This window comes from Cygnus olor, chromosome 18 (genome assembly GCF_009769625.2).
Source record: "Cygnus olor isolate bCygOlo1 chromosome 18, bCygOlo1.pri.v2, whole genome shotgun sequence".
NCBI lineage: Eukaryota > Metazoa > Chordata > Aves > Anseriformes > Anatidae > Cygnus > Cygnus olor.
The window spans coordinates 12,777,304-12,791,863 of NC_049186.1; the positions used below are offsets into that span (position 1 = coordinate 12,777,304).

General features: G+C 65.7%; 3 protein-coding genes across 3 annotated transcripts; 2 read left to right on the forward strand and 1 right to left on the reverse strand.

Moving 5' to 3' along the window:
• The first annotated feature begins 60 nt into the window (after positions 1-60).
• Positions 61-3,139, forward strand: TK1 (thymidine kinase 1). Its single transcript, XM_040530721.1, has 7 exons — positions 61-190; positions 412-443; positions 509-622; positions 698-791; positions 1,127-1,216; positions 1,302-1,421; positions 1,543-3,139. Exons 1-7 carry the CDS (start codon positions 125-127, stop codon positions 1,699-1,701), a joined length of 675 nt encoding a protein of 224 aa, XP_040386655.1. The 5' UTR covers positions 61-124; the 3' UTR covers positions 1,702-3,139.
• A 318-nt stretch (positions 3,140-3,457) lies between these two features.
• SYNGR2 (synaptogyrin 2) lies at positions 3,458-5,868 on the reverse strand. The gene is made up of 4 exons (XM_040530719.1): positions 5,716-5,868; positions 5,253-5,490; positions 4,778-4,917; positions 3,458-4,658 (listed from the first exon to the last, which is right to left on the reverse strand). Exons 1-4 carry the CDS (start codon positions 5,818-5,820, stop codon positions 4,461-4,463), a joined length of 681 nt encoding a protein of 226 aa, XP_040386653.1. The 5' UTR covers positions 5,821-5,868; the 3' UTR covers positions 3,458-4,460.
• A 140-nt stretch (positions 5,869-6,008) lies between these two features.
• On the forward strand, positions 6,009-14,398 carry TMC6 (transmembrane channel like 6). Its single transcript, XM_040530709.1, has 21 exons — positions 6,009-6,258; positions 7,057-7,164; positions 7,390-7,508; positions 7,762-7,890; positions 8,029-8,187; positions 8,307-8,412; positions 8,492-8,588; positions 8,697-8,951; positions 9,256-9,446; positions 9,535-9,679; positions 9,941-10,096; positions 10,346-10,521; positions 10,669-10,750; positions 11,103-11,200; positions 11,339-11,434; positions 12,140-12,215; positions 12,416-12,549; positions 13,014-13,190; positions 13,364-13,442; positions 13,608-13,686; positions 13,804-14,398. Exons 2-20 carry the CDS (start codon positions 7,109-7,111, stop codon positions 13,677-13,679), a joined length of 2,403 nt encoding a protein of 800 aa, XP_040386643.1. The 5' UTR covers positions 6,009-6,258; positions 7,057-7,108; the 3' UTR covers positions 13,680-13,686; positions 13,804-14,398.
• The last annotated feature ends 162 nt before the right edge of the window (positions 14,399-14,560 follow it).

The following is a 14,560-nucleotide window of genomic DNA, read 5'->3' on the forward strand; positions in this document are numbered from 1 at the left end:
GCACGGCGCCGACGTTGTGCGCCCCGCGCGGGGCCCGCCGGGAGCCCTGCGCGGATTGGCCGGCGGGCGGCGCGCGGGCGCGGGGCTGCGTCCGGTTGGGCGCGCGGCGGGGCGCGGGGGGACCATGAGCTGCCTCACGGTGCCCGGCGTCCAGCCCGGCTCGCCCGGCCGGCCCCGCGGGCAGATCCAGGTGCGGCGGGGCCGCGACGCCCGGTCCCCGGTCGCTCCCCGGTCGGTTACCGGGGGTCCGATGGGTACCGGGAGGGCGCGGGGGCAGCGCGGGGCGGTGGCGGGACGGGGCGGGGCGGGGCTCTGCGGGGGGGCGGGGCTCTGCGGGGCCCGGCGGGCTCCCGGCAGAGCGGTGCCGGTGCCGGTGCCGGTGCCCCGCTGACCGTCCGGCTCTGCCCGCAGGTGATCTTCGGGCCCATGTTCTCCGGGAAGAGGTACGGCCGGGACCGGGCGGGGCGGGGGGCAGGGAGCGGGGCCGCTGACCGGTTGTGTCCCGCAGCACGGAGCTGATGCGGCGGGTGCGGCGGTTCCAGCTCGCCCAGTACCGGTGCCTGCTGGTGAAGTACGCCAAGGACACGCGGTACGGCACCGCCGGCGTCTCCACGCACGACCGGTGAGTCCCCGCGGCCGGAGGACCCCCGCCGCAGCCCGGCCGCCCGGCTCACCTCCTCCTGCTCCTTCCCCGCAGGAACACCATGGAGGCGCTCCCCGCCTGCCTCCTCAGGGACGTGTACCAGGAGGCGCTGGGCTCCACGGTCATCGGCATTGACGAGGGACAGTTCGTAAGTGCATGGCCAGGGGAAGTCCTGGGTGCTCTGCACTCCAGTCTCTGCCAGGACGCCCTGTGAAGGAGGTCTGAATCCTCTGCTTTATGCTCAAACACCGTAGGGCAGTTTGATCCTGCTAGACGATATTCATTTTAGTCAAACCCTTCCCTTTCCTTAGTCCCCACAGGCCGAGGACAGAGGCTCTCCATTTCAGGAGCTCTCATTTTCTCATAGGCAGCATGGCTCTCATTTTCTTTGTGGCCCGTGCTACTGTCTGGCCATGTACTGCTGGATCTGGAGTGAAGTGCTGCTCCTTCCTCCTGAACCTGCTGTTTCTGTGCCTCCTGTAGTTCCCAGACATTGTGGATTTCTGTGAGATGATGGCTAATGCTGGGAAAACTGTCATTGTTGCTGCTCTCGATGGAACTTTCCAGAGAAAGGTAAAGCATTTCTTCTTTTGGTACAGTAGCTGTACTGGGAACCTCATGGAACCCAACCAACAGAACTGCCCCTGTCTTGGCACAGGCTTTTGGGAGCATCCTGAACCTGGTCCCGCTGGCTGAGAGCGTGGTCAAGCTGAACGCTGTCTGCATGGAGTGCTACCGAGAGGCCTCCTACACAAAGAGGCTGGGAGCAGAGAGGGAGGTGAGTTCCCCTGGAACAGAAAATACTTCACTAGTTTTATCTTGCTAGCCCTGCTAGCCTAGAAGGGATCTCCTCAGGTGAGATGAGCCCTGCAGCGTCCCTCCTCCCATGTCCTTGCCAGGTTGAAGTGATCGGAGGAGCAGACAAATACCACTCCGTCTGCCGAGCCTGCTACTTCAGGAAGCGGCCTCAGCAGCCCGGGTCAGACAACAAAGAGAACGTGCCCATGGGGGTGAAGCAGCTGGACGTGCCTGCCGCCCGAAAGATCTTTGCTTCTTGATTGCTGGGCTTCGGCATGGGGGGGTGGGGGGGAACGAGGGAAGAAGCCAAATGCTGTGGCTCCCAGACTTCAGATATGGCTTCCCCTGCTTTTAGCAAAACTGTAAAGTGTCATAGCTCTGCCTGCTAAACCAGGCTGCGGTTCCTCTGCGCCAAGTGCCAGGGCCAGCTGGACCTGATGCCAGGGGGGAGCTGACGACAGAGTCTGACTAAAAGGGAGTTCCTTTCTCAGAGCACGGAAAAGAGTTTTAATGACTGATGCTGCCACACAAACAGGTACTGGAAAGCTGCCGCGCTGAGCCAGGCTGCAGGGCATTGGTAGCTTGTCATAGCTGTGGTCTGCTTGCCTAGACCCTGCATGCGTTCAGACTGGCCACTGGTAGCTGGGTCACTTGCCTGTGGACACAACCATTTCTTTCTCTCTTGTGTGCTGTTGCTAAATTCCAGGTTTCTTAAGACAATGTACAGTAACTTAGTATCTGAAACCCACTTCCTTTCTAATGTAGTCTGAGGAGATGACCCTTTCCTTGCCATAGAGCTGTGGCACAACTTCAACTGACACACACAGCAGCAGCCTGGCCCTCAACAGTCTCTTAACAATTGTGTGCAGCTTGCCGTTACACTTGCTGGAGATGTCTTGCAAGTTTTTTGAAATAGAAGAGGGGAGAAGGAAGGCTTGACTTGACAGCCTGACTTCTAGGCTCTTTCTAGCCTTTGAGGTTAAGAAGTGTGGAGTCTAGTAATAGTCTACCTGTTAAAACAGACTCCTTTTGAAATACACCACTTCAGGAAGAGTCACCTCTCTAAAATCAGGGCTTTTTGCTCAAGTGCTGCCACTTCACAATGCTTAGTTATCTGTGGAGGGTTTGGAAGCTCAGGACTTAATTTGTAAAGGATTGGGCTACAGTTACTGTAAAGATCCAGCTACCTGGAAAAGGGTCTCTACTTTGAGTAGATGGTTCTTGACTCTAGGTCACATACCCAGCTCCCTCCTGAGCCTTCCAAAAATTTGAGCCTGATGCTTCCTTTGCTGTAACATAACTGAAGGATCTTCTTCCTTCTTCCCCGCTTTGCTTGACTCAGCTTCTGGAAGTTTTTTTTTTTTTTTTTTAAACTTCTCATAAAAGTGCTTTTTCTTGTAAGTCAGAATCCTTAAGCTCCAAGCAATAGCTCTCGGTTCTGGTCAGGCTGATTTGGTCAGATCTCCATGCTCAAATAGACTCCTCTCTCCAGTGCTTGTTTACTTACACACTAGTGAGCAGGAGGCGCCTGCCAAGTTAGGTTCAAGAGATGCCTGAAATCTCTCTTGCTCTGCATGACTTGAAGCAATTAGAGCTTTAGTATTCACAAGCACTTCACTGCCAGGCCTGGGATTTCCCCTTAAGGACGAGGGGAGGCAGTAGTACTACTGTTCTGGGTTAATAAATAACGAAACTGCCCACGTGTGTCTTTTTGGAGTAGTCTGGTACACAGGTTCCTGCACTTAGCAGCCTGTGCAGAATGAGTGCTCATAAAGCAGCAGCATGTGTTGGCAGGCTGGTCACACGGGTGCTGTAGGAGCTGCCTGCTCAAACTGTCTGTTAAGCTGTCCACGAGGAGCAGGAGGACTTGCTAAAAATAGGCACTGGCGTGAGTGCAGTGTTTGTGGTGCAGCAGGCAGCTGGGTTCCACAGCTTCCCCTCCTGGAACCCCCAGCCAGGTCTCGGGGCAGAGGGGAAGAACCTGGTTCTGCTTCCTCAGAGAAGAAACGCAGGTGGTGGCTAGGTGAAAAAGTTTATTCCATCTCTACAGTGACAAACAAAGGCATGTTTGAATATCAGCCCCAGCAGCTACAGCTCGCATACCCCACACTGCTGCTGGGAACAGCTTCACAACAGGCACGGCAGCAAACAACCTGAGACAAGCCAGCCCGACAGGCCCAGCACAAAGGCACGGTGTGGCCCCAGCTCGGGGACGGCAGCTGCCGAGCAGAGCGTGGCTCAGAGAGCAGCATGCGGGACACAGGGTGACAGCCTCGTGTCTCCAGAGGCAAGGGGGCTGCGTGGAGTCAGCAGGGAAGGTGCTCCAGGGGGACCTTCCCCGGCAGCACCTGGACCTGTGACAAGACCGGGGCCACGGCCCTGCTGTGAGCCCAACACCCACCGCTCCCACAGATCCTAAAAAATGTCATCTGAGCACCAGCTGCTCTCGTGCGGGCTCTGGGGAAGGCACAGCACAAGGGTGCATATTCAGAAGATGGGACTTTGGCATCAAGCTCAGCCGGCAGCAGCCGAGGGAGGGGAGGAAGGCACGCGAACCCAGTGGCAGGCAGGAGCCAAACCGCGTCAGGCAGCTGTGCTGGGGATGTAACGCTCACGACAGCAGTGGAAGGTGGCACTTGAAGGACTGCAGCCAGCAGTGCCAGGAGGGGCCCAGGCCGTGCTCGCCACCGCTTCCTCCCACAGCTGCTTCCCCAGAGGGGCAGCAGCAGGGCTGCAGCTCAGCCGGCCCCCGTGCACCAAACCCACCCAGAGGAGCTCGCTGCGCGCAGCGGGTCCTGCTCGGCACTCGCCCATCACCGCTGCACGGCGGGGAGCTCACAGCTCCACAAGCGCCAGGCCCTCTCCTCTGCCCCAGCACCAAAGCTTGGTGGCTTCCACGCAAAGCAGCTGCCACCCTCCTGCCCCCTTCCCCGTTCAAGTTCCAGGTCCCTTCCTTCCCACCCCACAAGAGAAAATTGCACTTGTACAGCCGTCCCCACCGGACCGCCCGGCCCAGGGCTCAGTACACCGGCGGCGGCTGGTAACCCTCCGTGGCTTCCGCGGTCTGGGTGAAGGGCGGCTGCTGGTAGCTGTCGTGGCTGATGTTGGGGTAACTGGAGTAGGGAGTCGAAACCTCTGGCGTGGGGTCAACGTAGCTATGAGCAAAGTCTTCCACCCCCATCTTGTATCGCTTGTAAGCAAAGGCGATCAGGAGGCCCTGGAGAGCAGAGGGCTGTCAGAGCCAGGCGCCCAGGCAGAGGCCGGCCCCGGTTGCAGGGCCAGGCGCTGCTCCCCAGACCCTGCCAGCAGGGCCGGGCTCCGCCGGGCCTCACTCACCCACGAGAAGATGGAGAAGAAGCTGAAGGTGATAACGGCACGGGCCGAGTCAGCCCCGATTTGCACGTCCTTAGCCTGCGTCCAGGCCCACTGGTTGGTCAAAAAGCAGAAGCCAACGAACCAGAGGAACGTCCAGAGGCCTGCGGGAGGAAGCGAGCGTGAGCGGCAGGCGCTGCGTCCCGCTGGTCCCCATGGATCCCCAGCCGCAGGCAGCGCGGCACGGCCGGATCCTGCTCGCAGCCGGCCCCCGGCTGCCGCTGAGGCGGGCTGGAGGGCAGCGGAGGTGCACGGCCCGGCACAGGCACCTGCACGCCGCTACCTCCGGCTCCCCAGAGGACTTCTGGCTGGCAACGCGTGGCCTGCAGGCGCCGTGCCAGCGGGAGCAGCTCCCTCTGCCAGGCACCGAGCGGCGGCCACGTCATGGGACGCGAGCGGCCATTGCAGGAGGCACGGCCCTGCCCCGGGGCGCCCGTACCCGAGAAGCCGAGGTCTGCCAGCACCAGGTACTTGCGGTCGGTGGCGTTGCTGATCTGGGGGAAGTAGGCGTCTACCATGAAGAAGAAGATGCAGGCCAGGAAGGCGAGGACGCCGATGCCGATGCCGTAGCGGCAGGCGTCCTCGTTGTGGTTGAAGATGCAGAAGAGATCGGGGGAGCTGGGCTGGTTGGTGTAGCCCTCCCCCACCAGGCAGGCGAACACGATGAGGGCGAAGACCTGCGGGGGACAGCGGGCGTCCGGGGGCCGCACCGGGCCGGTGGGGCCCCCCCGGGGCTGCCTGGATGCCCCGTCACCGGGCCGGGGGGGCCGGAGGAGAAGGGAGAGAGGAGGGGAGACGGGCAGGCCCAGCGGAAGGGGAAGGGGAAGGGGAAGGGGAAGGGGAAGGGGAAGGGGACGGGGAAGGCCGGGCCGGGCCGGGCCGCCCCCCGGGTCCCGACTCACCGCGCTGGCGATCCGCGCCAGGACCTGCGGCTGCTGCACGAAGCGGGCCGGGTCGAAGGCGCCGCCGGCCTTGGCCGCCCCGTACGCGCCGCCGCCGCCCTCCATCGCTCCGCCGCTCCGCGCTGCCCGGTGCTCCTGCGCGGCACCGCCCCGGGGGGGCCGGGCCGGGCGCTCCCACCTGCTGGGCCGGCTCTGCCCGCCCCGACGGGACGGGGCCGCCCGCGGGGCAGGCGGGGCCCGGGGCGGGGGGAGCGGGGCTGCGGGGGGGCTCCCGGGGGCCGGCGGGGCTCTGCGCCCACGGGAGCCGCGGGCTCCGTCCTGAGCGAGCGCCGCGGGACGGGGGGGACGCGGCCCCGGGGGCGCCCACGCCGCCAGAACCGGCCCCGCGCCCACGGCCCCTGCCGAGCGCGACCCCCCCCGGCCCGAGCGGGGCTCTGCACCGGGAGCCGCCGCGCTGCGGGACGGGGCTCCGCGCCCACGCGAGCCGCCGCCGGGACGCCCGGACGGGTCTGCGTCGGCTGCTGGTACCGGAGGGGCGCTCCCGTAGGTCCCGGGCCCGGAGGGGGATCGCGGGGGGGGCGGCTCCCACCCGGGGGCGCGGGTGGCCCGGGACCCCGCCGGCGCCGCCTCCTGCCCGGAGCCTTTGTCTGCGCGGGGCGGCGGCGGCTGCTGCGGGGCGGGGAAGGGAACGGGAAGGGAGGGGAGAGGGAAGGGAAGGGAGGGGGACGCCGCCTGCCGAGCCCCTCTCGCCCCTCTCGCCCCTCTCGCCCCGCTTTCCCGACGGCCGCGCTGCTGGGAGGGGGTCGAGGTCTCTGCCCCGGGGCGGGTGGGAGCCCCCGGCTCGGGACGGGGCTGCGGGTTCCGGGGCTGCCGCCGCCGCCGGGGCCCTCCCCGAGCCCAGCGCCGGGGCCGCTGCGGGCTCCCAGCCGCGGGGCAGCGGCGGCTCTGCCCGGGGGTCCGCACCGGGATGCTCTGCCCTGCGGGAGGGCTCGGGGCTGCCTCGGAGCGCTCCCGTGCCCCGGGAGCTGCAGCCGGGACCCTGCCCCGCTCCCAGGAGCGCCAGCCCCGCTTTCTTCCGCGCAAAGCCTCCTCCCTCCCTTCCTTCCTGCCCTCGCTGCAGCTCGCTCTGGGCCGTGGCGCCCCGCGGCTCTGGCTGAGCCCCGGCTGAGCCCCGCGGCTCCTCGGCTCCCAGCTCCGGCCCCGTCCCGAGGCCAGGAGGGACCCGGCGCGCCCTGGACAAGCCGCAGGAGCGGGGGGCGAGGAGCAGGGGAGCGAGGAGCAGGGGGGCCGTGAGCGCCAGCGGCACGGGGCTGTGCTGACATCCTCCCCTTGCTGTGGCAGGGCGTCGTGCGGGAGGCTGAGGGTGCTGCGGAGGCTGCTCGGCCCCGGCAGGATGTCCCAGCCGCCCACCTTCACCCTCCACCTCCCTGAGGACACCGAGAGCGACAAGTGAGTGCGGGTCTGCTTTGCTCTTCCACTCCCCGAGCCCTGCTCTCGCTAGCCCTCAGTCTGTGGGATCCTGTGGGATCCTGCGGGATCCTGCAGCCTCAGCTGGGGGATGCAGCACGGCCCAGCTGCTGGGCAGCACCACCCGGCTTTGGGCTGGTGCCGGGGGCTTTCCCAGGGCTCCATCCTCAGAGCCAGGCTGGTGGTTTGAGCCTTGTGTCCCCGCAGCCAGGAGCTGAGCCCGGACAATGAAGGAGCCCTGCACACCTCCTTCCGCCAGCTCATCCAGGAGCAGAGCAGCTTGGCAGAGGCGGGCACAGAGCTGGAGCTGCAGGAGAGGGGCAGAGGTAAAGCACAGCAGTCGCAGCGGAGGGTAGGATGGGGACAGCGCGTGTACCCAGGGCTGCCTCCTGTCCGCAGTCCCACCTGGGGCTCACACCGCTGCCACAGACAGAGCACTTGTGGGACCGGGCTGGACCAGCCTTTGGGGACACAGAGGAGCATCCCCAGGGATGGGGTGCTGCAGGGAGGGTATGTGCCAGGGTGGGTACCCAACCTCTGGGCCCTGAGCACCCCAGCTCTCACCGCCCCCATCCCCAGGCCGCACAGCCCACCTGGCCCCCCCGGACGCCTCTGTCTCTGCCTGGCTGGAATCTGGGCAGGGCGAGCAGCACCCGGGCGATTCCACCACCCTGCGCATCCTCGCCAGCATGCCCAGCCGCACCATTGGTGAGTGCCGCCTGCCCTCCTGGCCCCCCGGAGCCACCCTTGCCCAAGCTACACCGGGCTGGGAGCTCTCCCATCTGCCGCAAGCATGCCCCGCTCTCCCTGCGGCCGCCCTCCCCAGTGTCCTGCTCCCACATGCAGGGCGCAGCCGCGGGGCCATCATCTCCCAGTACTACAACCGCACGGCGCGGCTGCGGCGCCGGAGCAGCCGCCCGTCCCTGCAGCAGCTCAGCCGCGCGGCGCGGCCCAGCCTGCGCCAGTACGACCTGGAGACCGACCCAGCCCGCGCCACGCTGGAAGGTGAGAGCTCCCGTTGGGGTGGGGGCAGGCAGAGCCAGGCATCGTCCCTGCACCAGGGCTCGGGACGGGCATGTTGCGCCCCAGCCAGCTGTGTCCTACTGAGCCCCTTGCGCCCCCAGACAAGCGGAGCCTGCTGGCGAAGGAGCTGCTGAGCCTCTCGCCCAGCCAGCGCAGCCACATGCTGCTCTCGGTGCCCCTCAGCCTGGCGGAGAAGCGCGCCCTCCGGTAGGTCCCCCCCCCGCCAGTCCCCTGCGGGTCCCGCAGACGGAGCCACCCCCTGACACCCCTCCCTTTTGCCGGGCAGGCGGGAGCTGAACGAGCAGAGGAGCCCCCTGGGGCTGCGCGCCCACCACGCGGCCACCCCGTCTCCCTGCGGGCGGTCCAAGGACTACATCGCTATCGTAAGTCTGAAGCGCGGCGGCCGGCACAGCCGGAGCAGGCGGGTGGCAGGGGCTCTGCTGCCGCGGGGACCCCGGCCCCGGTGCCCTCACCAGGCTCCCTTTCCGCAGGGCTGCCGGCACTTCTGGTACAGGCTCCTCGCGCTGCTCCCCGCTGCACAGCCCTGGCACTACGCCCTGAAGCAGATCGGTGGCCGCTTCGGCTCCAGCGTCCTCTCCTACTTCCTCTTCCTCAAGACGCTCCTCATGTTCAATGTTTTCTCATTCCTCATCCTCCTGGTCTTCGTAGTGGCCCTGCAGGCTGCGTATCCCCCTGCCAAGGCCAACCAGCAGTCCTTCACTGGCTTTGAGCTCCTCACAGGAGCGGTAAGCACCTCCAGCGCGTCACTGCCTGTGCCTCCCTGCACTGGGAGATGCTCCTAGCCCGGTCCCTGCCCTGCATCCCTACGTCTCCCATCGTGGCGATGCCCCGGTCCCTGCCCTGCATCCCCTGCTGCAGCAGTGCCCTGGGCCCTGCCCTCGCACAGCCAGAGCCCTGGGCCCACCAGCACTGGGGGTGCGAAGGGGGGTGCCCGCTGCTGCCCCATGCTCTGTGCCCCGTGCCAGGCTGGGCAGGGAGCCGCGGGCACCACTGAGGTCACCGTGGGCCTTGTTGTGCACTTTCCCGCAGGGCTACTTCACTCACTCGCTGCTGTACTACGGCTACTACAGCAACATCACCCTCAATGACCCCTCTGCCTCCAGCCTCAGCGGCAGCGTGGCCCCCCCTGCAGCCCCCCCACTCCCCTACAACATGCCGCTGGCCTACCTGTTCACCGTTGGGGTCTCCTTCTTTGCCACCTGCATCCTGCTGGTGTACAGGTGAGTCGGCAGCGCCCCAGCCCTGCCGGCCGTGCCCTGGCTGCCCAGCCCTGAGCCCCTGCCGCCACCCCTTGCCCCCCTGCTGCAGCATGTACCACTCCTTCGGGGAGAGCTACCGTGTGGGCAGCTCTGCGGGGGACCTGGCCATCAAAGTCTTCTGTGCCTGGGACTTCAAGGTGATCCAGAGGCGCTCGGTGAAGCTGCAGTGCGAGAACATCTGCACCCAGCTGAAGGTGAGGAGCTGGGCTGGAGCTCAGTCCGTGTGCGCCCCGCGCCCCGTGGTGGGAAGGCGAAGGCGTGCACGGGAGCCAGCCCAGGCCACGGGGCTCAGCTCCCCGCTGCGCGGGGGGTCCTGCAGCGTCGTGTGCACCCTGACTTTGCCCGGCGCCCTCTGGGTCCCACCCAGATAAATTCTCGCACCAGGGGTGGACCTGGAACATGTTCTCAGCTGCCCCGGGCTGCTCAGCAGCTCCGCTGGCACTGCTGTCTTCCAGGAGCTGCTGGCCGAGCGGCGGTCCCGCTCCTGCCCCCTGAGCCTCTGCCAGCGACTGGGGCGCGTCGCTGTCCTTCTCCTGGCCTGGGTCCTTTCTCTGAGCACGGTGCTGGGCTGCGTGGTGGCCGTGCACTACTTCTCGGAGCACATGCACGCGGTAAGCGCGGCCCCCGCGCCGCACGGCAGCTCTGCCGGCCTGGCGTGCGGGGAAGAGGCAGGGCTCTCCAGGCTGACCTGGGGGGCAGCGCAGCCGGAGGAGGCAGGGACAGCCCTGCTGCACCTCCCTCCTGCTGCCAGCGTTTGTGCTCACGGCTGGGCGCAGAGGGGCTGATCCCACGGCCGGCACAGCGAGCCCCAAGGCGCTGGGCTGCAGGCGGTCGCACTCATCCAGGCGCCTGCTTGCCAGGTTCAGCAGGAGCACCGAGCCCTGGCGGGCAGCAGTTGGCAGCGGGAAGGCATCCTGCTGGTCCTGCCCCTCACCGTGTCGCTCCTCAACACGCTGATGCCCCATCTCTACAACTTGCTGGCGACATGGGAGAGGCAGGATTCCCCAGAGGTGGAGGTCTACGTGGCCATCTGCAGGTAGGCTGCCTGGGGACGGGGCAGGGGAGCCCCCCAGACACGGGCTCGCTGTGGGGAGAGGCCCTGGGGCCGGGGGACCCCCCATATGTGGGGTTCAGCCCCCCCGCCTAGGGCTCAGGGCCTCCTGTCCCCGCTGCTGCTCTCCAGGAACCTCCTGCTGAAGATGGTGGTCCTCGGCCTGCTCTGCTACCAGTGGCTCAGCCGGAGAGTCGTCTGCTCCGACGAGGAGGTTGGTGCTGGCCAGCGATGTGGGGCAATGTGGGGCCAGGCTCTGCCGAGCAGAGCTGGCTGGGGATGCGCCACCCGGGCTGTCCCTGGCCCAGGGAGTGTGGAGCAAAGCCAAGGCTGCCGTGCCAGCACCGTCAGGGGTCTGGCAGCACGGGGTCTGCTGGGCGGCACCGCTGGCACCACTGGTGGGGAGAGGGGCAGTCAGCCGGGCAGGGACACCCCAAAGCTGGGACAGCCAGGGAGAGGTGTGTGGGAGAGGAAGAGGTCACCCAGCCCTTGACACCCCATGGGGGAGCCATGGCAGGGGAGAAACCTCCCTGTCTGCCTCGTACCACCCGCGTTTGTCTCCCCAGTGCTGGGAGACGTGTGTCGGGCAGGACCTGTATCGCTTCATGGTGATGGACTTCGTGTTCACTCTGCTGGACACCATCTTTGGGGAGCTGGTCTGGAGGTAACGTGCCCCGGGAGAGGTCCCCCCCAGCACGGCCCCGCTCTCCTGCTGGGGCGGCTCTGCAGCCACCAGAGAGTGAAGACCGGGTGCCCGACTTCTCGCAGCGGCTGTCAGAGCAGAGCTTCTCTCGTTCCCCAGGCTGATCTCAGAGAAGAGACTGAAGAGTAAGCAGAGGCCTGAGTTTGACATTGCCCGAAACGTGCTGGAGCTGATCTACGGGCAGACCCTGACCTGGTGAGACATCTTCAGCCTGGTGTGGCTCATCCACTGCTGGCAAATGCCACACGGTGCTGATATTGCCTGTGAGCCCTGCAGCGTACGGAACCCCCCCGGCCAACACGGGAAGGACAAGGGAAAGGCAGCAGCAGCCTGGCAGACCGTGGTCACAGCCCTTGGTGCTGGCACCGTGCAGCCACATGCACACACTAGGAGGTCTGGCCGTGGCAGGAGGGGTGAAAGCCATCAGTGGAGTGTCCTGGTACCAGTCCAGTGTCACCTGCCCAGCTGGTGCCCTCCGGAGCTCTGGAGGAGGAGCAGGTTCTGGTGCATGTGCAGCCCCTCGTTTGTCCACACCATAATGGCACTCGCTGCTCAGGGCTCCCCTCTGCAGCCCCCAGCCTCACACCACCCTGCACAACTCCCAGCCAGAGGAGGAGGTCCAGAGGTCCAGATGTGTGCTGCTGCCTTTGCACTGGCAGCACAGCTGGCAGACAGGCTGTAAATGCACCAGGGGCCAGTGAACTGTCAGGTGCTGCCCAGCCCCGACAGCAAGACGAGCCTCCAGGCACAGGCTGTGCAACAAACCCAGCGCAGGGCATCGGGTGCTGGCTCTCTGCTTTATGAAAGCCGGACTGCAGCTGGCATTGCTGTCCTGATCCTTTCGTGGCTCTGAGCACCATTAGTCCCCATGGGGCTCAGTCGCATTTCCCTCTCCTCCAGGCTGGGTGTTCTCTTCGCACCGCTCCTGCCAGCTGTGCAGGTGCTGAAGCTGCTGCTGCTGTTCTACATCAAAAAGGTGAGTGCTACCCCCGCAGCTCCCGCTGCAGCCTCGCCGTGGGCAGTGCTGTCCTCACGTGAGGGCAGAAGTGTTGCTGGGGTCCCCCAGCTCACCTGGCTGCTGGACGGGGGGACAGGAGGGCACAGCCACCCTGCGTTCGCTCCTGGGGTCACTTTGTGGGAGGCGGCAGCACGCAGCTCTCTGCTCCTTGTCCCCAGACCAGTCTGATGCAGAACTGCCAGTCCCCCAGCAAGCCCTGGCAAGCTTCTCGTATGAGCACTGTGTTCATCACCCTGCTCTGCTTCCCATCCTTCCTGGGTGCTGCCGTCTTCATCTCCTACACCATCTGGTCGTGAGTACCTGCCAGACCACAGGGCACAGAGCTGTCTGCTGCTAGGGGCAGCCGCAGCAAAGGAGAGGAGCTTGGGGAGATGGTGCCTGCTGCACCCTGTCCACATGCAGAGTGCACGACACCCTGCACAGGGCTGTGAGCTGGTGTCCCCAGCTGCGGGCACTGTCCCAGGCAGTGAAGTGCTGCCCTCTGCCAGTCACTGCATGTGGCCTGGCAGCCGTTGGTGTGTGCCTGCTTCTCCCAGCCCGGCCGTTCCCAGATGCTCCTCAGTGCTGGGCAAGGGGATGAGGACCCCCCCCCCCCCGCTGGAAGCAGGGCAAGGCTTGGCCCCTGGAGGGCTGTAAGCCTGCCCCGAGAGCCAGGACAGTGCCCTGAGCTAGGGGCACTGGCCAGCTGGGCCGCCCAGAACCCAACAATCCGCCGCTCAACAGCATCCGACTGACCCCACTGCTCTGTCCACTCAGAGTGAAGCCGTCAGAAACCTGTGGCCCCTTCCAGGGTCTGGAAACCATCTACAAGTCTGTGAATGTCTGGGCAAAGTTGCTGGAGAAGTCCAGCCCCAACATCACCTGGCTCACCTGGCTCCACCAGTACCTGGTGGAAAACACCTTCTTCCTGTTCTTCCTGTCCGGGGTGCTGCTGTGAGTATGGGCCAGAACCCGAGGCTGAAACCTGCGCCCGCACTTTGTGGGTCCCGCTGTCACTGCCGTGGCCCTGGCAGTTGGGGTGCCCCTCCTGGCCCAGGGCAGGGGTGCAGCATCCCAGCCCCAGGGACCTGTCGATGCCACCATCCCCATCGTGCCTGTCGTTGCAGAGCCGTGACCTACTTCAACATCCAGGTGGTGAGAGGCCAGCAGAGGATCATCTGCCTGCTGAAGGAGCAGATCGCAAACGTGCGTGAGCTCTGCCTGCTGCCCTGTGGGCTCTGAGCCCCTGTCCCTGCAGCCCCCAGCCCCGGGGCAGCTGGATCCGGGCTCCAGCCCTACCAGTGCTGCTGCCTCAAAGGTGCAAGAGCACATCCCACAGGGCTGCTCACTGCGGCATCTCTGCTGTTGCAGGAGGGAGAAGATAAAATATTTCTCATTCAGAAGCTTCACTCCATTTGCAAGCAGAAAGAGGGATGTGCCTGAGCCCCAGGTAAGGCCCAGAAAAAGGGGAGAGGCAGCTGTCAGGGTGCTAGGGGACATCAGGGTGGGGGCTCACCCTGTTCCCTGGACCCTCGGCGTCTCACAGAGCCTGTCTCTCTCCTCGTAGTGTCACAGTCCCCAGGAAGGAGCGAGACAGACAAGGACAGCTCACTGCCAGAGGCTGGGTCTGGTCACTCTTTCTAAGCCACCACAGCATGGCGCTGGAAACAGCGGGGCCTGGCGTGCCAGGGAAGCTTTCCCTCCACTGGCCTGCAGTGGCCAAGGATTGACTTGGGCACGCCGCCCAACGCCTCCCCGGGGATGCTGCGGCACAGGGCTGGGGGCACTGCCACCAGGGACACGGCAGGCACAGCAGGACCGGGGCAGGACCAGGGACAGGACCAGAGCCCTGCTGCTGTGTCCAGGGGCACAGCTCCCCGCGGCGCTGGCTTGCAAGCAGAGCCCTGTTTGTAAACAACTCTCCTCCTACGGTCAGCCCCGCCAGCCCCGAAAGCAGCTTCTGGACTGCTTCCAGAAGCCTTTTGGAAGGGGCACAGTACGGTTTTCTGCCTCGGGAAGGCGACCAGCAGTGTCCCGTCCCCACGGCAGCGAGGCCGGGGGCTGCCAGGCACCACTGCAGCCCCCAGGACAAGCGCACCCAGGGACACACGGGCTGTGTGTGGGGACGGTGGGCCAAGCAACCATTAAAGGGTGCTCCTGCAGCTCGGGGTGCGTCTGAGCTCTGTGGGAGGCAGGAGCTCTGCCTCCGGGGGCTGTCTGCCTCCCCGGAACGGCGCCGGCACCCCCCGGGGGACCGGCACCCGTCGCGGGCTGCGGGCCGAGCCCACGCAGCCCCGCGGGGCGTTATCGGTGCGGGCACGGGC

What these genes read in the sequence shown, in the direction of transcription:
- TMC6 (XM_040530709.1), top strand. Translation starts at nt 7,109, where the DNA reads ATGTCCCAGCCGCCCACCTTCACCCTCCACCTCCCTGAGGACACCGAG. An exon ending in ATCTCCTACACCATCTGGTC is followed by an intron (nt 12,550 to 13,013) that starts GTGAGTACCTGC and finishes CTGTCCACTCAG; the next exon opens with AGTGAAGCCGTCAGAAACCT. An exon ending in TTCCTGTCCGGGGTGCTGCT is followed by an intron (nt 13,191 to 13,363) that starts GTGAGTATGGGC and finishes CTGTCGTTGCAG; the next exon opens with AGCCGTGACCTACTTCAACA.
- TK1 (XM_040530721.1), top strand. Translation starts at nt 125, where the DNA reads ATGAGCTGCCTCACGGTGCCCGGCGTCCAGCCCGGCTCGCCCGGCCGG. An exon ending in GGCCCCGCGGGCAGATCCAG is followed by an intron (nt 191 to 411) that starts GTGCGGCGGGGC and finishes CTCTGCCCGCAG; the next exon opens with GTGATCTTCGGGCCCATGTT. An exon ending in GGCGTCTCCACGCACGACCG is followed by an intron (nt 623 to 697) that starts GTGAGTCCCCGC and finishes CCTTCCCCGCAG; the next exon opens with GAACACCATGGAGGCGCTCC.
- SYNGR2 (XM_040530719.1), bottom strand. Translation starts at nt 5,820, where the DNA reads ATGGAGGGCGGCGGCGGCGCGTACGGGGCGGCCAAGGCCGGCGGCGCC. An exon ending in GGCAGACCTCGGCTTCTCGG is followed by an intron (nt 4,918 to 5,252) that starts GTACGGGCGCCC and finishes TTCCTCCCGCAG; the next exon opens with GCCTCTGGACGTTCCTCTGG. An exon ending in TCTTCTCCATCTTCTCGTGG is followed by an intron (nt 4,659 to 4,777) that starts GTGAGTGAGGCC and finishes TCTGCTCTCCAG; the next exon opens with GGCCTCCTGATCGCCTTTGC.